Source organism: Lonchura striata, chromosome Z, assembly GCF_046129695.1.
Source record: "Lonchura striata isolate bLonStr1 chromosome Z, bLonStr1.mat, whole genome shotgun sequence".
In the NCBI taxonomy this organism is placed as follows: domain Eukaryota; kingdom Metazoa; phylum Chordata; class Aves; order Passeriformes; family Estrildidae; genus Lonchura; species Lonchura striata.
This window is the reverse complement of record NC_134642.1, coordinates 67447214-67473174: the sequence shown is the minus strand read 5'-3', so window position 1 is coordinate 67473174 and position 25961 is coordinate 67447214. Positions and strand designations below refer to the sequence as shown.

General features: G+C 36.2%; 1 protein-coding gene across 1 annotated transcript in view; it reads right to left on the bottom strand.

Moving 5' to 3' along the window:
- Positions 1-25961, bottom strand: part of ADGRV1 (adhesion G protein-coupled receptor V1) — a 436592-nt gene that overhangs the window by 50659 nt on the left and 359972 nt on the right. Inside the window, exon 161 of the mRNA XM_077790425.1 lies at positions 18807-18985. Coding sequence (XP_077646551.1) covers positions 18807-18985 — 179 coding nt within the window. The remainder of the gene's footprint in view (positions 1-18806; positions 18986-25961) is intronic.

The window sequence follows — 25961 nt, the reverse complement described above, 5'->3', positions numbered from 1 at the left end:
TTAGATATGTTACTATTAAAGGAACAAGGGGTATCTTGTTCCTTGCATCTTGCATCTTACTGAAACTGAATGCACTATTACCATTCACAGTATAAGGAACTGAAAAAGCCTGAGCCACAGAAATGGCTAATCAAACATCAGAAATTTTCACTCTAACCCGTAATTCCCCTTCAGGAAATTAGCCCAAATACCTGGCTAAAATCCATATTCTAATAGTTGGGTCTCAGAAACTGGGAGCTGTGTCTACTGAGAATTAGGTTGATGATTGCAATTGGATTTTTACATTTGATGATTGGAATAGCTGTTGTACATTTTATGCTTACTGGCATTATTACTTCTGTTGCTTCTGTCTTTTCTCCTTTGCCTTTCTATGCATGCACCACCCCTGTGGAAAACCCGCAAACTGAGTCCCTGGAAGACAATCTTTGAGGCATGGGGTGGTGTGAGGGCTCAAAGAATGCAGTCACCTAGCTCAGGGCACTGTACCCATAAGATAAGCTGTGACAATGGAATTGAAGATAAGCACAGATGGCAAAACAGGAAGACATTAACTCCAGGTCTAACGAAGGTGAAGATCTGCAATTAGTATACCCGACAAAATTTCCATGTACAGACTGTGGGGGCATAAGACTTCTCTGGACAAAAAAAACACACAGTGAAAACTGTGAGAAAGGATGTACATGTAAGTCAAAGTTGTCATACCCTAACTCGGACTGTATAAAAGCAGTATCTTCAGGTGAGCAACAAGGACACCCCCATCACTGAAGACCAGGATGTAGAAGTACCAGTGGGATGCTGCAGGAATCCATGTGGTGAATATGATATCTTTTCAACTTCTGCTTCATCTCTCACTCTGTTTCTATCCTCCCTATCCCCATCCCTTTCACCTTCCTATTCTTTTCTATCTCTCTACCTCATATTTACTGTTAAATTTAATCTGTCCTACTGACTTCAGCATATGGTCTCATTTACACCTGAATTTGGCCAGAAGCATCTCTTATAATCTCATAATACTTCGACAGTAAGATATTCCCATTGGTTGTTTCTCTTGCTCTATTCCTATCTAAACTCATTTAATTTCATCATCTTCAAGACTTCACCTTGTATCCTCCCAGTCTCCTATTTCATGCATGGTGTCACTTTAAACAGTACTTTTTTCCATCTCAAATGTTTCTAACATAAAAGAACAGAACATAAAGCATATTTTCAAAAGCTCTGTGTATGTCTCTATCTATTCCATGAAAGAGGCTAAAAATAAATTTAGAAAGAATTGTCTGTAGTATATTTCTCCTCCAAGGTATAATTCCATACTAATATGTAATGACTTGTTAATCATTCTATAACTGTAAAAAACTTAATATTGAAACTAATTAGCTATTTTTCCTTCAATACAAATCAATAAGGCAATTTATATGTTGTTTTTTTCAGGCCTAGAATGTTGAGAAATCGCTCTAGTATATAAAATAGTTTTCTCATTGATGACTACTGCAGATATTAATTATGGTAATTTAATTTAAATTGCTACTTTCAAATACAACAAACACAGAATGATTAGGGAAAATTAAGAGACATCTTTCCCTTTGGAAAAGATGTAGCTTTAGAAAATAATATATATTGAAATCTATAAATTGATAAAAATTACCTCACTTATTGGCCAGCCAGAATCACTGTTTTACCTTGATTTTCCTTTCTTCCCTTTCCTTTCTTCCTGCCTCAAATCTATTAAAGCATATTCTTCTCAAGAGATAAAGCATGTAATCTGACACTTTGATATTTTTGTGCAGCTCCTCACTGAACACTGAATATGTTGATAATGACAAAGTCTTCTCTGATCTCTTAAAACATCACACTTCCTAAAATCTGGAGAGGTATTTCAGCTACACATAATACAGAAAGTAATTTTTTCTCTTTTTTTTCCTCTAATACTTTTAAAAGAAACACAAGAAACAATTGACAACATGTATACTGGAACTACTGTTAGCACAATTACATAATTAGTATTAAAAAAGGAAAACAAAAATAAGTAACAAGTGACATTGCTAAGGAAATAACAATTGTTAAAAAATAGGAGGACTGACATTCTTTGTTCCCTCCTGAGCAACAAATATTTAAAATTGTAAATTTAACAAAAATTTAAAAATTGCTCAATGTGGTAAAAACAGTTTCATTCCATTATTGTATTACCTTGAATTCCAAGGACAATAGCTTTTGACTGTAACTTGAAACTGTAAAAGGCTAAATTTGACAAAAAATTACAAGTGTTCTTATCTATCAAACATCTGATGTTCTGAGACAATGAGTTTTACAGCAAAGCATTTTACAGGAAAACGAGAATAATATTAATTTACTTGAAAATGGCACTCAGGAAGACAATGGGTTTAACAACTGTTTGAGACCAAGTCAGTGGTGGATAAAACCTTCAAGGAGATTAAACAGATTGGTTCTTGCAGTGTCAAAGCCTATTTGACCTGATGAATCAACCTGATCAGATTATGCAGTTCCACTCTTCTTCCTTTTATGTTGTAACAGTTATCCTTTTCCATAAATACATTAACCAACAATATAACAATAGATTCACAGAATCCTAGAAGGGCTTGCATTGGAAGGGATCTTAAAGTTCATCTTGTTCCAACTGCGCTGCCATGGGCAGGGACACCTTCCATTAGATCTGGTTGCTCCAATTTGTATCCAACCTGGTCTTGAATATTTCCAGGGATGGAGCATCCAGAGCTTTTCTGGGCACTGTGTTCTACAATGTGTTTCAGTCCCTTAACATCCTTACAGGAAATAATTTCTTCCTCATAACTATTATAATTCTCTCTTTTATTTTTCCACTCCCCTGACAGGGAATGAAACATGTAGACATTTTTGTTGTGCGGGGAATATTTTTTGGTGTTTTTTGTTTGTTTGTTTGTTTTTTTTTGTTTTTTTTTCCCCTTTCTTCTTATGAGGGATTTTTTTGTTTTTTGGGTTTTTTTCTGTTTGTTTGGCTTTTTGAGTTGTTTTTGGTTTGTTATTTTTAAGAGAAAAGCTTATGCATCTATGAAGTGATGTGGAGAAAACCATAAGGAAAGGGTATGCTAAGCTTGTCATGGGTATCATTTGAGATGGTAGTCATTAGTTATTGAGGAAATTCGAGTTACATTAGAGAAATTTATGTTTCTACAGTAGGCAAGATTCTAGAGATTTTTACATTATAAAAAAAATCATATTGCTGAAGGTACATGGGTTTAGACTTGTAGTCATCAGTCAACTTCATACAGTTTTCTATACATATTATCAACAGTTCCTGCAACACCCTGGAAAAAGACCACACTTTTGCAAACTGAGTGAAACTGAGTTAAAGAGTGTGGCCCAATTTGATATACTTTATGGCTATCTTGGAGGATAGAAGGTGATCTGGTATTTATTTGGAGTTTTTTTTAATGAGCTTTACTACACAAATAAAAACTACATGTTTCACCAAAGCAGATGTTGGAAAATATTTGAAGGGTACTTTAAAGTAATTATTCCTTAAAACATTTCACCAAATAATTTTGAAAACCTGAGAACTCTTGACAGTCTTTTTCAATATGTCTTGTAATATAGTGAAGAATTTGAGATTACTAGATATATATTAATATTTCTCTAAAGCCAGAAAGAAAAAAAAAAAAATAGGAGACATGATAAAGCATTCAGCTCATGATCAAAATGTTTTTGGACAACAGACTTTATCAGGCAAAATTTATTTTGTTATTTCACAAGTTTACAGGTTTGGTTTATACATCTACTTGATATCTTTTACACTATTTAAATTACAAAGAAGGAGGCAATACAAAGAAAGTAACATAAAACACACTGCATACCTAGTACACTCACTAGCAAAATAGAATCTGGAAATTACTACAGACCACATTAACAATGACAGGATTTGTAATTTTACACTGTTCTGAAGAAGTAAAAGTCATACTTGGATCTACAAAAAATTGTCTACTCTTTAACACACATAAGGTAAATCTTTTGCTCTAATCAGTCTTACAAATACTTCACATAAGCCTGTGTTGTAGTTTAAACCTAGTTAGCAGGTAGGGGCCAGTTGCTCACTCCCCCCATTTGCCAGTGGAGAGAACTGGAAATGAAATGTAAAGCTTGTGGGTTAAGTTTAAGATCTATTTAATAATGAAAATCAAACAGTATAGTAATACTGAATATGATTATAGTGACAATAATGATGATAATAATAAAGGTAATAATAGAAATACTAACAATAATAATGAGAGATAGTAACTGAACCTGGAGGAAACAAGGGATGCACTATACAAGTGCACATCACCACTGACTCATGCCCAGCCCATTCCTGAAGTATCTGTTCCCTACCAGGTGACTCTCCCTGTTTATATACTGGATATTCTGTAGTGTGGAATATCCCTTTGGCCAGTTTGTGTTACCGGTCCTGGCCATGCTTTCTCACAGCTTTTTGTGCAGCTCCTCACTGACATTGAATGAAATACTGCAAAGTCCTGGACTTAGGGTGAGGACTATGCAGTAACAGCCAAATCATCAGGGTGTTAACATATTTTCATCCTGAATACAAAACACACAGTGCTGTGTACTAGCTACTGTGATGACAATTACATCTGCACCAGTCAAAACCAGAACAGTCTGGTTTTGGCAAATTTCAAGAACAAAAATTGAGTGAAAAATGTTCACACTAGAGCTCTGAAAGCCACCAGAGGTCTTACACATTTCCTCTGCTCTGAACACATGGGAAAAATATTTCTGATATGTTTTGGTTTGTTTGGTTTGTGGAGTTTTTGCTAATGGAAAGGAACAATTACTGGAAAACTACAAGTAGGCAAGGAACTGGCAATCTACAAGTAGACAAACATCAAAATTAGAATACTCCATGTTGTAATATATTTTGCTTGCTTGAAAACAGAAGCTGAAGAGTTTAAACAATATCAGTATTGGCAGATGGCTATCAGAGTAGTCACAGGAGGGATTAGCAGTATTTATAGGCTGAAAATTATCAGGATTGGGCACCTTAGAAGAGCAACAAAACAAAACAAAAACAAAAATTAGAAATGTACTTTCAAGCCCAAGAACTAATGCTTGGAGAAAAAAAAATAAAAAAATACTTAAAGCACATGCTTTACAATGAAAGATGCCAGACAGCTCTTGTTTCTTTACTTGAAGCATTTTTTTCCAATGAAACCTCTGAGGTTCACTTCTAAGCTTTCTTTTCTGGTAGACTTGTTAAACATTTCCTAGGCAATAGAGAGTTAAGCCTAAAATGAAGATCAGCTAAGCTTTCTTCTTTTCCACTGTAGATGTTTTCTCAGTTTTACTCCTTTTCTTTTCTCCTTTCCTTTCTCCCCTTCCTTCCTCCTTTTGCCCTTCCCTTTCCTTTTCTTCGTGACTAATAACTGAAAGCTAGGCACAGGCATAGGATGGACAAGATATGCACCTGCACATATACAGAGAACTTGTCTAGTTCTAGTTCTAGCTTTTTTTAACATCCTTTTTGCTATTTACAGCCACTATCAACTAAAACATTGCACAATCCAAATTACATAATAGAAGAGTAATCCTTCCAATGTCCAAGGATGAAAACCACATGAATAGCTCCAGTCTAACAATGCAGTATTTACTTTAACAAGTACCCAAAATAGTATTTACCAAAAACTTTATTTTCACTGCTGTATGTCTTGTATCCTGATGCTGGTCTCTCTAAAGATTGGCATAAGACACAAGAATTCTAAAACAACCCATCACCAAAGATTTTCTTTTTGTAGTTTCTTTTGAAAAGGGCAAATTGTATTCCAATACAATAGCCACAAAAGCATCCAAAGCATTACTTTCCCCCCCCCACCTAAGCCTTCAGAAGCAACCTTTTTTTTCAGATGTGCTCCAAGGAATAATATCATGCAAAGAGTGGCATTGAGTAATTATTCTGTTATTTATACTTATCATACATTAAGCACAGGCTAGAGAGGTTAAAATTTTCCATTTCATCACAGAAAGAACACTTAGTGACGTAAAATAATTTTTATAAGGCTTTTGAGAATGTTAGTGTAAGGTCAAAAAGTACAATAAAGGGATTACAGCTACGAGGAAAGTACTTAGTCAAGTCACTCTGTTTCTATAGATGCATTTGCATAAAAGTATAGCTTAAAACAACATTTTGCAACCAAATGCTGGTCCAATGTTGGCACAATGTGTCCACTCAGGGAAGTAAAAAGGAAAAACAAGAATCTGACTTGGTGGGGGACACCCACTAGAATAGATCTAAGGATCTGTGATCAAGCATGGATCCTCCCCCTACACAAAATTTCTAAATCTGTTTTGCATCACTCCAATTCCATACTTCTAAAACAATGCCAAGACAGAGGCTCTAAGACGTCATTATGGATAATTCTAGGTAATATTTGACTCCTCCTATCCTCTACAGCCTCTCAACACTATTCAAACCCTTCTCCAGGCCTTAGAGCTTTCTGGTGGATTCCCTTTGGCAGGATGTCAGGTGCTGTCCGAGCTGTTCTGTCCTCAGCAAGATAGGGAGGAAGGGTGGGACAGCAAATAAGATGAAAAAAAAAACCCTAATGGGTCAGATAAATACAGTTTAATAAAGTGAAGGACAAAGTTGCATGTGGAAGAGAAATGAAAAGACTTTTGGTCTACTTCCCATCAGCAGGTGATGTCCAGTCACTTCCCAGGAAGCAGGACATGAGTATGTGCAGCATTTGCTTCATAAGACTAACATAACAATAAATGTGTCCCCTTCCTCCTCCTATCTCTTAAGTTTTATATCTGAACAGACAGGATATATAATGGAATATGCCTTGGATCAGCTTGTGTCAGCTTTCCTGGCCATGCCCCCTCCTAAGACCTTGCTCACCCCCAGCCAGAAAACTCCAGCTACTATAGAAAAGGTCATAATAATATACTGCATTTACATAATGACATGCATAAAAAGGAAGGCTATGGATACCTTGATCAAAATATGACTAAAAGGCCATGTAACTGAAGCTGATCATTAATGGTCAGATGCATTCTGCATTTCTCACGTCTCATTATTCGTAACAAATGTTGTTATTTTATTATGAATAACCTTGGCAAATTTTAGAAGAAAAAGTGACATCTTGAGTAAATTGAGCACTGTAAGGTAAGCACAGTGGCATTGCGACTCCGGAAGGCACCATATGCCCTCTTTCATGACTCAGTGCTTCAGTATGAGTGCACGCAGCTAGAACCTCTGACTGGGATGACTTTTCTACATGACTAAGCAGGGAAGAATAATTTGCATTGGTCAGCAAAAACTACAGCTGCATCACAATACTCTAAATTACACTTGGTGAGCTGGAGAAGTTGTTCAAGCAATGGAGGCTGACTGAAATATCTTCTGGGCTTATATTTTGATTACATTCCAACATGCAAGGGTCTCTTTCAGAAAGAGGTTTGTCTAAGGAAACAGATTTTGTTTTTGTATGCTCAGCTACAAGACAGTGATCATAACAGGAATGAGCTATATGATTTATATTTGCATGAAGTAACTTCAAAAATTGGTCTGATAGGAAGGTGAAAGCAGCTTTGGCTTTAAAAGAGGCATGACACACTGACATTTCCTAAGGATATGGTTGCCACAGTCTCTCTTACATTTCTTGGAAAATCCCTGACACTGCCTTGGTTTTTTTTAATTATTTGCAAACAAACAGCATGCTTATCCCATGTTTGTCAAACCATATGGACTGTATGAAATTCTAAACTGCAATCTCATTTTCCTAATTGGAGTTGCAGTACAGGATTATAAACCAGTTCAAATCCCAGATAAATTAGGAAAAAATCTTAGAGATGTATTTGCTATATATTGGAAATTTCTAATTAGACAATTTAAGATTTTTAAGTGCTATTTATTTATTTTACGAGCTCTTCTGAGAAACAGTTTCCTGATCTCTTTCCATAAAATTGTATGCAGCTGTGAGAACTGGGTCTAAAACACAAGGACTTGGATTCTAAAATCTGACTGCACTGGAATTAGGAGGTGTATGATGACTACAGAAGTTTAGAAAAAAAACAACTTGGTACTGTGGTGGAGCTACATTTTATGAAGAAGAAAAGTTAATATTAGTGGATTCCAGTCATTCCCAGGAATGATCTGGGAACATTCAATGTGTGTAAAGAAACTCTGAAATTATAAGAGAAAAGTTGCAATAATTGTACTTGTCTCTGCATTATATGCATCTGAAACTAAATGTCAGTTCCTTTAGCTTCTAGTCCTGAAAAAAAAATCTCTTTTGCAATTTACACAGTGAATTTGCTAAAAATAAGTAGGTTTTCTACCAGCCAGACAAGACATTTAGGAAAGCTATAAAAGAGTCAGGTAAAAGAAATTAGAAATTGAACAAAATGTTCCAAGCATTTTAAAAGATGTCTTGAAGTTTTGGTTTTTCTTTAACCTAAACAATACAATGTACACTGAACTTCTACCATAAGTTCATGTTAGTGCTGTTACTGATAAGCAAAGAACACTAATACATATAAATGTTCTTGATGATAAGTGAATTACAGCCACCCATTCCTGATATTAGCAAGGTTTTTTTTAAACCTTGTCTCAATTCTTGCCATCAAACAATGCAGCCACAGAACCTCCATCTCTGGATGTTACCAGAGATTTTTTCAATGTGTAGAGTTATGTATGTTTAGGGCTTTCAAAGTGCCTTTTTTTTCCCCTGCTTTGCAAACAGACATATCTCTCAGTACAGTGTGTTCAGGACACAGCACAGGGCGGAAACTTGTGGTGTTGCTGCTCTGGAGGAAGTACCAGTTTGCTTGCTCATAACCAGCCTCAAATACCTAAAGTTGTGAGCCTACAGAGTGCAGAGGCTGCACCCCACATGTCCCCAGTTGAGTGCTCCTGGACCCACCAGCTCTTTTTTAAGGGGGTTTTCCAAAGCTGTGCTTTGTTAGCCACATTGTTATGCTGCAAGAACAGACTTGGAGCTAAGCTGCTTCTTGCAGCTGTTTGTGCAGAGATGTGAAACACCTCCAGTGCAAACACAGCCTCTGCCCCAGAACACTTGTCCAGCTGGAGCTGCAAGTTCGCTTCTGTGTAGCTTCACAACAATTCTATGTGAAGAAATTTCTCCACGATGTGCATGTTACGCCACGCTATCCAGCTTCCTCCATGCTAAGAACCATACAGATTTTGGTATGAAAATTTTGAAAATTTACCTAAGAGAGAGAGTGTGTAAGAACTGAAATCAGAGGGGGAAAAAAATCACCCCATAATTTTAGCTAAACAATTAATTAAGAAAGATTGTATATACCTCAGGAATTATTTTGAAATAGAAAATGAAAATGTGAGTGCTTTCCCTGAAGCTGCATTAGCTGCATCTAAAAAATTGCAGCATAATGTTACTCTTCCTCTTGTTTAATCACTTTTCCTCAAAAGGAAATGGGGATTTTCTCTGGAACACTGAACACCATCTGCTCATGGGTCAAGTTAAGCAAATCTCAGAGGACTCATAATAGCTGCCCCAAAGAATTCTGTGCAGCTGTGAAACAAGTCACACCCTTGTACAAATACATTTTGAAATGCTAGAAATCAACTACTGCCCCAAGCTGAATACAGTTTGACTGATTGGATTCAGTGTTTCACTCAACCCCAGTCACCTCACCAGGAGGGGCAAAATGAACAACCCAAGAAATCTCTTACTGTCCATAAAATTGTGGAGGTTGTTTGATAGGAAGAAAAATGAAAGCTGTATTTGTATTTGATTAATTTAAATTAGTTTATGTCTCATGTAGATTAACTCAGAGATAGGTCCATGTGTTTTATTTCATATATAATTCTACACTCAGAAAATAATTATTTTCCTTATATTTTGCACAGAAGTTTCAAGTGAAATGCAAAATGTTTTATAATGGTTCTCCCAGATTTTATAGAGTGAAAATGTGGCATCAACCCTTTGGCATTATTTAGTTTTCCTTTCATTTCTCTAGTCTATGCAGCAAAAGAAAGAGGAAAAAGAATGAGGGTAAGAGGAAAAGGAAGGAAAAAAGGTAATGAGAACAGTTTGACTGTTTTTTTAAGAAATGTAAGCTCAGAAACAGCAGAATTAGAACTGCCAGAAATTAAGTCAAGGCTTACCCATTCTTGTTTACATTTGGACAGACTATCCCAGCAGTTTTTTGGAAGTTAAATCTACAGCTATAGGAATTACTGCTAGAAATCTGATCCTATCATCTTCACTGACATTTCAAAATCTATTATGAGTAGGACCATACTCATTAATGGAGGTACCCACAGAGTAAATACCAACAGAAAACTTTGGGGAAAACCCAATCCTCCATGAACAAAGGATGAAGAAATGCCAAGATGTTGTTTTGGAACAGCAAAGAACAGAATCTTGGAAGATTCAGTCTGAGTCAGTGTGTGCAACAACGGACTTGTCAATAAACCAGACCTATTGCATAATACAGCAAAAAAACAATTTCCTTGTAGCTCTCTCCTGCTGCTGTTATTGTAGAGCTAAACAGTTGGAAAAGGGGGAAAATGAAAATGTCCAAATGCTTCCCTATAATGAGAACCCAAAAGGTCATCTGCTGTTGTTGTAGAACACAGCTTATTGTGTTTCAGTCTTCTCATTATATGATCCTCTGGAAATTTCTCTGAACCATTTAATACCTAGTTTTTAAATTCTTTTTTCTTTGTTTTTGTCTTTGTCTTTTTCTTTTTTCTTTCTACTGTGAAAGTTAATACTAAAGAAACACAATTTCCAAATAAGAAGAAGCAAGGACCCAGCATAAGCACTGCATTAATACAGTTGAGACTCCTAAGGCACTGGAAGTCATGGAATTCCCAGGCAGCTCATTCCAGAAGTCCCAGATTTGCAGCCTTCAGCGTTTGACCAGGAAACTAAGCTGACAGAAACCTGCTTGTAGTTTCTTAGTGCAAAGTTCTTGCTAACACTGCAATTTTAAAATTACATAAGGAGTTATGTGTCTGATTTTAGTTAATTATCTTGCTCCTATTTAAATCTAAGGCTTGCTCCTCATGTGTATGAGTTATTATCAAAGGCTTTGAAACTAGAATATATTGTTGTGGCTATGTTTTTGGTTTTTTACTATTTAAGACTTGTTACAGTTTCTCCAATGTTTCCCTAGTACTCTTTTAAGGCAGACACTCCAATCTTACTTTTCCTATGCTTTCTCTAAGCCAAGGATTTACTACAAATCTAGCTGAAAAAGAAGACACTTGATGTGCAAACTGTCAAATATAAATGAAGCTCACGTTCACAGTCCTGCCCTTTGAAAAGAGGAATAACATCTGCAAAATATGTTTTTTCTTACTGACATTTAAATGTAATACTAATAACACAAATCAGTCTGCTAAAGTTGCATTCCTTTTAATCATATGCAACTTAGTACAGGTCAGTGAGAGATGCTTTTATTTATTGTAGCTTTTACATTGGGCAGACAAAGAGTTTGCCTGCCCAAATACAACTCATTGCATTAAATATACTAAAACTTATTTCATGGAACTAAAATCTGAGCACAAAATTGAGTGATTGTAGAACAGCTCTGCGGTGAAATTAAAAAGACAAAAAAAAACAAACCCAAAAAAACAAAACAACAAAAAAAACCAACAACAACAACAAAAAAACCCCACCCAACCAAACAAAAATCGTACTATTTTTTTCACCTCTTTTTTAGATGGACTCAGTTTGTCAGTGTTAATGGGGTAGTCAGAACTAGTGGCTGGCACTAATCCCACTTTTGTTTGTCTTAGCATTTCTCTACTCTGGCATATCAGATAAAGGTTTTTCTAATTTGTTGGAAAACAGATAAAGAGCTATTTCGTTTCATAGCAGTAGGCTGTAGTTCAATGATTAAAGATGACAAAGTTGGAGGGATGAAATTACTAGTTACTTGTACAGCTTCAAAGAAAATATGAAGCTTTTAAAAGCTATCAATGACAGGACTGCAAGCCTTCATCCTGCAGATGTTCTTTGATACTTCAGTCATAATACTACAGGGGTTACAGAAAAGTTCCTGGAGTTTTATTTTGGCACAAAAAATCCCTTCATCTGAACCTGTTTGAAGGATCAGGCCTCACAGGCATTAGTGGGTGCAACTTTCACCCGTAACAACCTATCTTTTTAACTCTTTACCATGACAGCATGATATCACGATTTCTCAGAAATTAACCATCCCACAATGATTGGAAATTTTACCATAACAAATATTCTTCTCTACTCATGTTTCAAAATTCTATCAATCAAAGCAGCCAGAATTTATCTTTCTTTATTGTAGTTTTTTAAAAGAACAGTACAGTGATTATTCCTGATTCTGATGTGCTACAAGAAATATTTGCTAATATATGAAAGACATTCAACCCCCTGCCACTGTCCCCAACAATTTCTTCTCACTCAAAATTATGTTGCTAATGAGGTATAACTGAAAGGTAGTTAAAGCCATCCCATTTAGAAGTGAGGTATTTTTAAATAATCCTTAGAAGTTGGTAGCACATCAGGCTACCTGTGTTTATTTGGAAATGCAGGAAAAGTTTAGAAAATAAAGTACAAGTACAGGATATCAAAAGGTCATACTTTGTAATTTAGTAACTTATTCTGTAGTTTTTCCCTATATAAATGTGTGTATATAACTGTATGTATGTGTATGTATGTGTGTGTATGTATAGATATGTATAAGAATGCCTGTAGTGTGGTGCTGTGTCAACATAACTGAAGTAGCCCTGATTCATCAGAAACATTAATCCTGCATTAGCAGTAGCAGTGGCTCAGGGTGGTTTAATTTACTATGCAGAATAACACAGAGCATAAATTGTGAGAAATCAGCAGTGAAAACTTTCCCCCCAAGTTCAGCTGAGTGGTTCATGAAGCACTTGACTTTGGATACAGAGAGTCAAGCATCATTCTTTGCTCATGTCTAGCAACAGCAGTTTGGAATAACTTTGAAATCCCAGATGATTGCAAGTAAACTGAGAAGAGGAGGTGGAAAAACTGGGGTAATAGGAAAAAGAAGCTGGAGACAGAGGGCCATGCAGGGAGACACTTCAAGTCCATGCAGAATATAAAATCAGGCATTAGAGGATGGTAATTCCTCATAGATTTGTCATACAAACCCCTTCCTCTTAGTATGTCTTTGAGCTCAGTTAAAATCCCTGAATGTTTTTCTGGCAATTCTTAGCTATTTTCTTACCTATTCCTGCCTGTAAAAGTCTGGTGATTCAAATGTTGCTCACAGCTGAATTCAGCACTTTTGAAGTAATACGGAAAAGGAGATATGAGACTTAATCCAAGATATGAGACTTGTACAGAAATTAGCTCACTCAAGTTAAAATATTCTTGTTATTGGTCCTTGGTATAAAGAAAGCAGATTTCCATTTTAGGGAACAGCTAGTAAGCCAGGGATCTGTTCCTGGGATGCATGCCAACACTGAGACAGTCATACAACTGGGTGATACCCAAAGCAGCACCCAGTATATTTTTCTGACTAGGTTAAGGGTCAGTGCACCAGATTGACAGATATTCGGTCAGAGAGAAATCACAGCACAAAGTGCCCGTGACTCCTTGCAAAGGACTTGGTACCAAAGCACATTTTCTATGGAGTTTCTTATCCCAATAATATTAACGATGACTCTGCCCTGGTTTCTGTTAATTTCTTCTCAGTACATGGTACAAATGCTATGTTTTGGATTGGAATGAGAATGGTATTGATAAGACATTAATGTTTTGGATTTTTGCTAGTCTTTTTATTCCTTCTCTCATGCTTTGTCAGTGAAATGGTAGGCAAAATAAACTGGAAGGAAACATTGGTGGGACAGGTGACTCAAATTGATTAAAGGGATATTTCCACACCACACAACTTCATGACCAGTATATAAAATGGTAAGTGCAGTCAATCTGGGTTCCAGAAGGGGTGTTTGGCATCAGCTAGCCAAACTGGAGAGATAAATTTCACTGTGCATCACTTTAAAGAAAAAAATATCATTGTTATGATTCTAATTAATAAAATTATGATTTTTTTTTTCAAACAGTAAGCACTTTTTATCTCAATATACAAGTTTCACTTTGATTCTCTTTTCCATTCAACTGGGATGGTGGAGGAAGAGAGGAGGAGGTGAAGCATGGTGTTTCATGTCCTGCTGGGCTTAAAACCATGACAGGCTCATCTGTTCCCTGAGCTGTCCCTATGTTTAAGATTCAGAGAAACTGCAGTGTGACCAACAAGAAGAGCTGTAACCCTTGACCACAGCAAAAATTTCATAGATCCAGCTTTCTGTAGCTTAATTTCCCTATCTCACAGATCTGGCTCCATAATCACAGATCCAGTGATTTTCCTGCAAAAAAAACTCTGAGCTGGACTGTAGAGGACATAGAAATATTTTGTGGTTTTTAGAAAGGAATGTCACTGGAAAATCTTTTTCATTATTTCTCATAGATATTTCATTACAACAATACAAAGAAGATATTTGAGAAGATTTAGCTTAACCCTTTTTTTGCTAGGAGAAAATATGACTGAATCCAAGTAAATGGGTATTTGTACAAATTTAAAATATTGTAATGGCACATATCTTCTTCTGTATTTTGTTTGCCACATGTATTTTAAAGAGAAAACTGAATGTGTGACAGGGATCCTTCTGACAAAGGAGATCATTCTTCCCTTGGTCATATACGGGATCTGATAAAAGAGAGACACTTCTAGATACTGGAGAGATTAACAGAGGGAAAAAGGCAAGCAAAAGACAACCAAGACACAGAGAGAATCACAGAATTAATTAGGTTGAAAAATAATTCTGAGATCATTGAGCCCAACCTATGACCAAACATCCCGTCAACTAGACTATTCCACAAAGTGTTGCACCCAGCCTTTACTTTAACATCTCCAAGTGACTTCACCATGTCCCTGGACAACCCATTCCAATATCTAGTTACTCTTTCTGTGAAGAACCTCCCCTGGTGCAGCTTGAGACTATGTCCTCTCATCCTGTCACTTATTGTCTAGGAGACTAGGCTGATTCCCACCAGGCTACAATCTCCTTTCAGGGAGTTGTAGAGAGTGCTAAGGCCTCTGCTGAGGCTCATTTTCTCCAGACTCAGCCTCTCTTCACAGGACTTGTGCTCCCGACCCTTTCCTAGCTCCATTGCCCTTCTCTCTGGACACACTCAAGCACCTCAATGTCCTTCCTAAATCGAGGGGTCCAAAACTGCACCTAGCACTTGTGGTGTGGCCTCACCAGTGACCAGTATAGGAGGACAGTCACTGTTCTGGTCCTGTCCACACATTTCTCACCCAGGCCAGGATGCTGTTGGCCTTTTGGGCCACCTGGCCACAGCTTGCTCATGTTCAGCCAGCTATTGACAAGCACCCCCAGCCACTTTTTTTTTGCTGGGCACTGGCCAGCCACCTATTCCCAGCCTGTGGCTCTGAATGGGGTTATTGTAGCCAAAGTGCTGGACTCAGCACTTGGCCTTGTTGAACCTCATGCCATTGGTGTTGGCACATCAACCCAGCCTCTCCAGGTCCCTCTGCAGAGCTTTCCTGCCCTCCAGCAGATCAACAGTCCGGTGCAACTTGTTATCACTCACATATGTGCTAACAATAGACTCAATCTTTTCATCAAGATCATCAATAAAGATAATTAAATGGGACTGGGCCAACACTGATCCCTGAGAGAACATGAACAAAAAACTCCTACTTACATGGGAGCTGGGAACTAGAGGAAGTTATAGAGCTGGTCGCAATTTAAAAAAAAAAAAAAAAAGGTAGGATACAGCATGACAAAAAGCATGCTTGTAATACAGCATTTGCAAAGATACAGTGGGCAGTGAGATATTTGCTTATAAACTTTTAAATTATTGTTCTGTCAAGTGTAATTTCTAATTTTTTCACTTTCAAAGGTTACTGTTTTTGCTTATAGTCTAGTAAATAAAGTCCTTTGGTCTTCTTATGTGAACTTGATTTCAAGAAGATTGAGTCAAACTCAAAGCATAAAGCAGGAACAAGAGTAGTTCCTGAGCTTATAAAAGCTCTTACTGTAGGTAAGAGATTTAAAATACCCAAGTAGGTAAAAGATCAATCTCACCTTTCAGAAGAATTTTTTTTATTAAATAAAGAAAAACTTATGAACAGATAAGTTTACAACAAGACAAACTTCACATTAAAATCAAATTCCAAAGCTTACTGTGGTTACCAAACTCTAGAGAGTTCAGCATTTGCTGTATTCTTGGTATATACAGCTAGACCTGTATATATACAAAGACACAGTTCACCTAATATGGTGAAAAACATAAGGAGGCAAATTCAAACTGCAGATATTGACAAAGAGATGTATAGTGCAATGGAAGGGTGAGAAGGAAGAGAAATCTGAATAATTACATAAAATCTAGCTCTCTCCAGTTTCATCCTGGTCAATTGTCACTTTCTAAGGCTTACAGAACAAAGATGCAAATAGAAGAGCTAAAATAGAAATCTTTGCCAGTAAAGTAGCTTTCTAATTTCTCATGTACCCCTGAAAAATTCAGTGCTGTTGAAAGTTCATGAACCACACCCATTTGCAAGCTTTGCCCTAAGCCATCTGTTTCTGAGATCAGAAGCCAGAATTGTTGAATGACAAGTACCAGCTTTTGTTCCCAAGCATGAGTTTAAAGGTTAATTATACTACACTCACTGGACTAGGGTACATTCTTGTACCCAAGAGATTTCCCAAATCTCTAAAAGATGTTATAAAAAAAACTTGAACTACCTTAACATTGTCCAGAATCAGCACCTTTTCTAGTCTTATTCAAAGACACTTCAACCTTTGCAGCTGAACAATAGGGGAATCACCAAAGGGAGGAGTGAAATAGCCCTTCTGTGTCAGTTAGGTCTTTCACTTATCACTGAACTCCAACCTTAAAAAATCAAAATGCTGCTTGGTGGCATTTCTACAGACAAATTTACCAGTATTAACAAAAAAAACCCAAAACACACACAATGCCAAAGAGATAACAGTTCATACCATATATAAACACTGCTAATTATTAAAGTAATCAACAATATACTACTGGTTTATACTGCAACGCAGGAGTCACAGTATAAAATACAGGCATTTTTGTGTAGAATTTGTCATATCTGGAGCGAAATTCTATCCTAATACTTCCTTTGAAGCATAAAAAACAACACAAACTTGTTCAGTGCAAGTATAAGATGAATTTTTCTAAACACAGCTATACTATTGCCTATTAATTGTGTTGATGGCATACTGGTTAAGAACAAAAAATGAGTTGCTTGACAGAGTGATCACTTAGGAGACAGTTAGGATCACAGGCTTCACTATTTCTGTTACTTTTACCAGCATACTACCATTCTCAAACCGTTTCTGAGGCTGATTCTGAAGTCAGTATGCAATCAGTTTGGATTTGAATATCTCCTTGCCACTTTTTCCACTACTGCATTCTGGCTTAGAGAAAGCAAACAAAGTGCTGTAGCTCAATCTATTCCCTTTCTACACTCTGTTTTCAAAGTCGTCTTGTATAAATAAGAACAAGCCTTACAGTACTCTTCAAATCAGGAATTAGCATTGATGTTATTTGTGAAAATTCTTGCAGATATCTCTGAGAGTGTTCACATTGACTGAGATAGAGTAAGCTGCACATTCACTAAGCTTGGGATGATTTCTGGCATTTCCCCACTGTAATAGAATGCTGGAAAAGTTTTATATTTAATTTGGTCAATGGGTTGGACTGAGTAATTTTCCTCTACTTAACAATTATATCAGAATTGTAAGGTTTTTCTTGTTTTCCAATTAATAAGTCATGGACATTGAAAGAAAACAACTGGAAAACTGCTTCACTACATAATGACACCATCAACTCACAGTTTGGCTGCAGTTGGAGAACTTGATTGTTACACACATTCCTTGTGTTTACTATACACAAAGTATTTTACCACAAAGAAAAATAAATGTTCTGTGAAGAAATATTGATGTGTATGGCATGGTATACAGCTACGGAGCACTCCCTGATATAACATGAGTATCAGCAATGGCTTGTTGCGGACCTCAGTTATATTTCTGAATGGAGCTGGTGTCTGAATGTCAGACTAAACTTCAGCCAACGTGGTCACAGAACTTGTGGTACCCAATGTAACTCATTTACATCAAAATCAGGTATTGCTACTTACCATGCACAGTACAGATTCACACACAGATATGTATATGCAAATAATATTTATAAGGCAACATGTGTGTGTGTGTGTATAAATATATATATACATTTGCATATATTTAAACATCAGTATGAAATTCAAGTATCTACTTCTCACAGGATTTCCCTTGGTGTGACAAAAAACACAACACTAAATTTTGTTCTCTTATAATGGAATGATGCACACAGTATTCCTCTATTATTAAAGATGAATTAATATTCTCCTGCTGTGGATCTACCCTGAAAGCAATGTCATATGATGTTTTCATAAAAAGAACTTGTACATTCATTTTAAAAAGAAGGTGTATGTTTATTCTTTTCTGCACGTCAAGCACCTAATTGTGATACAAAATCAATAAGTATATAATCCTTATACCCTAGAAGAACTATAATAACAGATTAAGTTCACCAGAAAAGATGCCAGAAGAAAAAAAAGGTAGGAAAGAGCAAAAATATTTATCTCCACTTAAATGTATTTGGCTCTATGAAGATATACTGTTTTAATTATGACAGTTATCTATGCTTATATATGACTTTCCACATGGAAGAAAATTAAGTAGAAATGAAAATAGACAATACAATGTCTAGTTCATGCTTTTTTAAGGAAAAACTTACAAATCACTGTAGACAAGGCCATAAATCTGTGCTGTGCTGTGATGGTAGATTCCTCTCAAGGTAATTAGAAGAAGGATAACAACAAAAGCTGGAAGCCCCCAACTCAAAATGAAGTAAAGCAGATAGCGCCTCTCTGTGTGTTCATCATTCATCACAAGGACATACCAGAAATTAACTGCCTGAAGAATAAAGCACAAAAACAATCAGTAGGCTTGCTTGTTATAAACTATGCCAAAAACTGAATCACTCTGAAGGTCACAATGAAGCGTATTTCTGCCCCGGCGCAGGTGCATGTATAAACACTATTCAACAGAAATACTTTGTCCCCACTTCTTCTCCTTAAGTAATGAAAAGACATTATAAAAACAATATGCTTATTTATATAACTATTTAGAATTAGACTAACATAGAAAAAGAGACACCCTGTTTGGCAGAGAACACTACTTTTGAGATGTAAAAATAGCCTTTTGGTGCAAAAGTCACTTTTTCCTCTAGATATTCATACCTTCTCATAGAAGACTGGCATATAGTATTTCTAAATCTGCATTTAATATTTTTATGTATCTTGTAGGAAACACATAAGCTCCTTTGATGGCTCTGTGATCCTGTTCTGGACTCAGGAGTGCAATACAGACATAGAGCAAGTCTAGCAATGGTTCATAAAAATGACTGAGGGATGGAAAACTTCTCCCATGAGGGGAGGCTGAGGGAGCTGTGGCTGCTCAGCCTGGAGACAGAATGCTCAGGGGAATCATATCCATATGTACAAACATCTGATACGAGTCAGTGATGAAGAGGGAGACATTCTCCTCAGTGATGCCCAGTGGTGGGGCAAGAGACAATGGGCCCAAATTAACATACAAGAAGCTCTATCTGCATTAAAGAAAAAGCTTTGTTACTGTGAAGGTGGTCAAACACTGGACCAAGATACCCAGAGAGGTTGTGGAGTAGTGTCCTTAACTGGCCACGGTCCTAGGCAATCTGCCCTAGCTCTTTGAGGTAGGGTGTTTGCACTAGACAGCCTCAAGGTACCCCTAAAACTACAACAGTTCTATGATTCTGTGTAATATATGCATAACAGTTTAAGAAAAAACAGCAAATAAATGAATACAGGCATCTCTAAAACAATCTGTGTTTTGTTATGATCAACTCATCATCAAACAGTAAAATGTTGTTTAAAACATTATATGAATCAATATAGTGGAATAGCTGAAACCCCTTGAAAGAGCTGGTAGTACAAGTAACGAAATTCTTCAAGTAAAACAAAATACTTAACATATTGCTTGGATATTTGAATTTTCTTCAAGATGTTCATAGTAGAAACACTGTCATGTGTAAGCATTTTTTAAAGCACATCTACACACTACTGTCTAATAAACAACTAAGCTATCCATAATAAAAATGTTTTTGAAAAATTTTTCTTCACTTACTTCATTTTTTACACTACAAAATGTTATACTACCTACAGGTCTGCATGCTATATCATTATTTTCTGGCCTTTTATATGAGGTGTGAAAGGGATTAATTGTCTTTTTCTGCATATAAGGTATCTAATTTGAGCTTGTGCCTTTAAGCATGTTTTGTTAGTCAATGGAGACAGGATAGGCACCTTCAGGAACTCATTAATCCTAACCCAAGCATAATAATCTCTCTCTATGGTCTACACAAGGGTTTCATATAATAATGTTGATTTACATGCTTCATTTTCAGCTATCTGTTGTAAGGATAAATAAAAATTCATATACCGTGACAAGACAACACAACATGATTATTTTATTGAGAGAAATTTTGCATATTTCCCTCAGCACCTGGCTTGTCTACCCCTTTGTTGAGGAATGCTTAATTTTCACATTCAAATGCTTAATTAGTTGTTTCTGGATTCCTTATGTAGGTCATTAGTTAACCTTATTAGGTCTCATTAGGTACCTATCATTTCAAATTTTTTTCTGTGATTTACATGGTATGAATATGCAATACTTTCTCTTGTTGATCATAAAGCACATTGCATGGTAGCAACTTGTTTAAAAAAGGTTAGTAACTGTTTTAAATGCCTTTTTAAGAGAATGAGATTTCATAGATATGTCCCGTGTATATAATTATATTAATATGTAATAACTATGATGTCTTTTTTGGTTTTTGGTTGGTGATTGGTGCTAAATGAACAAAGGCAAAGTTTATTTTCCTTAAAAGATCACAGGTAAATCCCACCACATAATTGCAAGTATCCTGTGTAGGTTGAAAGAACACAGAAAAACTATTAATTCCATTGCTGGATGTGCATTGGAGGAAAACATTAAACAGATGAAAATTGTATTTGGACAAAAAATTCCACAGCTTGTGGAAAGATTTGTTTGTTCTGTTCACTTTTTTGTGGGACTGAAAACTAATTAAAAATTCTCTTTGTCAATTCAGATCAATAAACACACTTTAATTACATGCCCTTATAGTGCTGGCTAGGTGGTGCCTCACTGAAAGAACTTCCTGACAGCAAAATCCTTAAACTATATATGCAATACACTCAGGGACTGTTGGTTCTACTAATTCTAACAATCTGGTGAACATTCACCCAATGTTTTCAGTCACCCAACTGAAATTGCTTTCTATGAAATCATACCTCATGTCCTTGTTCTGTGTCTGGTTAGTCATATTTAGTTATCTCACCTCATTTATCACAGCATAACACTTAACACCACAGCTGCTGTAAAGATGTGAGGTTGGATTATCCACATTTTCTGCACAGTCACAGTTGTATTTTGATAATTAGTAGTTCTTATATTCAACCCCTTTTGATGTTTCAAAATGTAATCAATTAAATAATACAGGAACTAATTTTAGCAAATCCTTTCCTGTTGCCATGCTGCAACAATTACCAGTTCAACAGAAGAATAAAATGTACAGTCCATTTTCCAGCTGCTCAGGTGGAAGAACAAATGGGCAAGTTATGATTTGTTCTGCTATAGAATGCAAAATAATTGTTTATACACATAACACTCTAATGAGACAATATGAACTTTAGTGAAGGGTTTTATCTTTTAAAATGAAGCAATTAATGGAAATTACATTCTCAAACCTGGGACATGTTTATTTAATTTTTTAATTATTCATTCATTGATCTTAAGTGATAATTACAAAATTTTAGTATTTTTTGTGTTGGAAGGGGCCACCAAATTCCCCATCTCCTGCCATAGGACATTTTTCACTGGACCAGTGTCCTGTTGCCAGCCAGAACAGGGTTAATTTATGCAGTAGCCATGGCTGGGACCCAGAGGTTATCCTATATCACCCCCCATCACTGCTGAGGGTTGGAAGAAGGAGCTCTTCTAGGGAGAAGAGGTTTTTTCTGGGTCAGTGTAGTGTGGTTGAGGGAGCAGTTGGGTGGTGGTGGTGCTGTGTGAATTGTTCACCTCCTTCTTGTCCCCTCCCTCAGTATTGTTGTTGTACTGTTTGTTCCCTTATCTCATTGCTGTTTCCAGCACATTGCTCTTATCTCAACCCACGATCTTTGCAGGGCAGAGGGAGGGGGAGGCTGAGAGCAAGAGAGCAGTGCATGGATTCAGTGGGAGCACTAAATTGGAGAATACCGGTCCTAGACGAGGACAACAAAGTTGCTCAAAGTCTCATCTCCAGCTGCCCTTGAACACTTCCAGGGAAGAAGTAGTCACAACTCAGCAAGCTGGGCAACCCATTCCAATGCCCCACCACCTGTGATAATCTGCAGATAACTGGCAAACAATGTGTGCAAAATATTTTAAATAAATAATTTCCAATTCATTAGGAAAACTTCTATTTTCCTTCTTTCTTCTTTTTACAAGTAGTTGGAGGTGTCATTTTATAATAATTGTATGCTTTTATATAATTCCTTTTTTGAAGCTGTTAAGCAGTCTACAAATTATTCTTAAAATAAAAGGCAGCAAACTTACTTTAAGATCAGTAAACACCTTACAAGTCTGACAAATTTATAGAATATTTAAAGTGCCATTAAATTGATGTAGGAGAAAGATTCAGGTGTGAGTGATAACAAGTTCATGACTTTCACTTTGGTTTGCTTGTTGAATTGACACTTCCACTGTTGATTTAATTTACTCTAGCAATAGCTCAAGAAAGCACAAAGAATCATATTTTTCCATAATTTTACTCTGTGTCAGAATTGGCAACTGAAAATTACAGATTTTTTTTTTTTAACCTGAATAGACAGCTTTTAATTTTTTTTCCTGTTACGTACTTTTTGCAACATATTAGAGAATATTAAGAGAAGAAACTTCTTTCCTTGTCATGATGAAAGACACTCTTAGTGTTTGCTCTTAAGATAAATGCTTGAAAATACAGATCTATGCTGTTCATCTGTACAAAGGGACACTTGTCAGGGTGAAGACCTCTGGCTGTCTGACATTAATATAAGGCAAATATTTCAGGCCCATAAAGAGCCATTTGCACCTTGTTTACTCCTTTTCTTCTGCAGTTAAGAAAGCCTCATCTTTTTAAAAATTGGGTAATGCTATCAACTTTCTGTGACTTCTCCCTATAAAAAGCAAGAAACAAGACCATACAATAAAAAAAAATGAGACGAACAAACAGACAAGCAAGGATGATTTGATGGAATCTTTGTCCTGATGCCAAAGGTGATCTCTGAGATCCTTTCCATTCTTACATTTCAGTCAATATATGAATAGTAGTTACATCTGTAGCAGAAATACTTGTAATGAATATGTGTACCAATATGAGAAGCTAAAAAGAGAAGAATTAAAACACGAAGACCATTGACATAGGACAAAATGTTAAGCATTATTACTATACCTAGCACTTTGCGGAAGATGGAAAAATTACAAAACAAAAAAAAATGTAAGGAAGTTATCCTGGGTCTAGAAAGTGAAGATCTTTGATCTGGACCTCAGAAAAAAATCTTTCAATGTCCGACTGTACTGTTAAATCTGTGTTTTATTTAGAGTTTTGTTGCCTGGAAATGATGCTCCACCACCTTTTGATCACTTAAAATTGCCTGGATTTTGTGGATGTTTCAGTTTCAAATACCTGCATGGTGCTTGTACTTGATTACCACATTGACCCATTTCTGTATCCTCTGACCAAGGCAGCCACTTGCAGATTTGTATAACATAAGTCAATGATCAAGCATATGCACTATGCTATGCAGCCTCATAAAGGGCAGAGTGACTGTACAAAGGACATAGAATATTTTCCTGTATTTTGTTCTTTTCCAGACATAAGTATTTAAGTTCCATTTAAGTAAAAATACATTATTAATTCTGCTTTTCAAATCAAGTAATGTATATAAAGTATACTATGCTGAGAAATACAAACATTAATTTCCCAGACTTTTAAGTCTGCTGTTCAAACAGCAGTAGCATCCAGACTTCCCAAATCAATCTGGTTTCCCCTTGGATCCACAAGCTTTTCTAGAGTTGTCATCAATTCAACACAGAGATGAGGACACTCAGCACTCCTTCCCATGCACTGATATAGCTTACTCACTCCATAATGAGATATATAAACCCAAAACCTATTCCCAGCCAAGAGGAGCAAACTGTAGCTGAGGACTGGGTTGATCTGTATTTCAGATTATTTCTTTCCTTTTGGGTTTTTCAAAGTTCAGGAATTATTCTCAGATGAAGGCCTGCACCTACAAAAAGGAGAATCTTCATTCTGAGTTTTAGTCCTGGCAGCTCATCACACAGCAGGCTGATGGATTCCCTCTTAAGCACGTTTGTCCTGTCAGATTTCCATGAAAAACCTTTATGTTTAACACAGGCCAGAGGCTCCATTAAATGCAACGTATTATGCAAGTTCTTAGGATTTGAACAAAGTCTACTCAAAAAAAGTAACACTGGATTTAAACTACAGACATAAAAATGACCAACTGTTAACAGTTAACTTTTTGACTGCCATTATAAGTAATTTATGCAGCTTAATGCAATGTATAACACAGAATGAAATGCTGAGCTGCCAAAGCTTGAGGCATCCCAGTAAAAATAAAAATGTCACTTCATCCAAATTAGCAAATGGTGAAGAGCTCTGAAGCAATTTAGGAATAAAGTGAATGAGCAACTGTGAAGAATATAATTTACAGTTAACAAAATAATTTAGATTAGTTAACTGACAAAAACATAATTTGCCAAGCAAACAAATTTCCCTATTGAGGCCATCTACATGTAGCTTGCTAAGCCTAATGAGCACAGCAGAACTGTTGGAGAGGCCGCTAGGGTTCTCAATGAGTACCCTGACATATCTCAAGAAAAAGCTATATAACACGTGAATATTACTGGGAGAGAAAGTGGCATTTGGATGTAGCCTAATTTGCAATTCTTGGTTTGGTCTGACAGCCTGTGTTTTGGAGGATTTGTATGGTAAGATATGGAGCTGCATATATAAAGCTGTATGCTATAATAAATGTGCTTGGGATAAATCCTCTTAAAATAACAGAAAAATAAATCACTTAGCTCAAATACTAGTGCTAAATAAACATTTCTAAATGAGGGCATAATAATGTATTTTTTCTAATAACCCCATAGTGTTTTACTTTGACTAACTTACAACTAGTAATTTTCTATAACTATTTTGATTGCTCATGGAGTTCCATATTAGTTCAACTGTTTTTTCCACCATTTACTGCTCTATAATATATCAAATGAGCAACAGAGCTGTGAGTAGTCTGGAGTAGTAGATTGATGAGGAATGGCTGAGGGAGCTGGAGGTGTTCAGCCTGGACAAAAGGATGGGGGGACATGGTTTAGTTGTGGATTTGGCAGTACTGAGTTAACTGTTGAACTTAATGATCCTAGAGCTTCTCCTAAATGATTCTATGATTCTACAAAAAATTCTGGCAATAGTTATGAATACATATATTCTGCATTTTAATGCATACTTTGAAAGTATGTTTGTCATGTTATACAAGTTTAATGACTAAGATGCCACTGACTCAACAAATTACAGTGTAGTTTACATTTACACTTTACCTGTAAGAGACTGCTTCAAAAGACCAAATAAGAGATGTTTAGAAAAACTCCTAAGAGTAAGAAAAATAATTCTTTCTTGTTCTGAGACAATTCTTCGTTGTTTTGAGGGTTAATAGTTGTAATGGAAATGAGTGGAAAAAGTCTGTATAGTGTTTGCATATTTACCCTTGGAATTGTGTTACTGTAG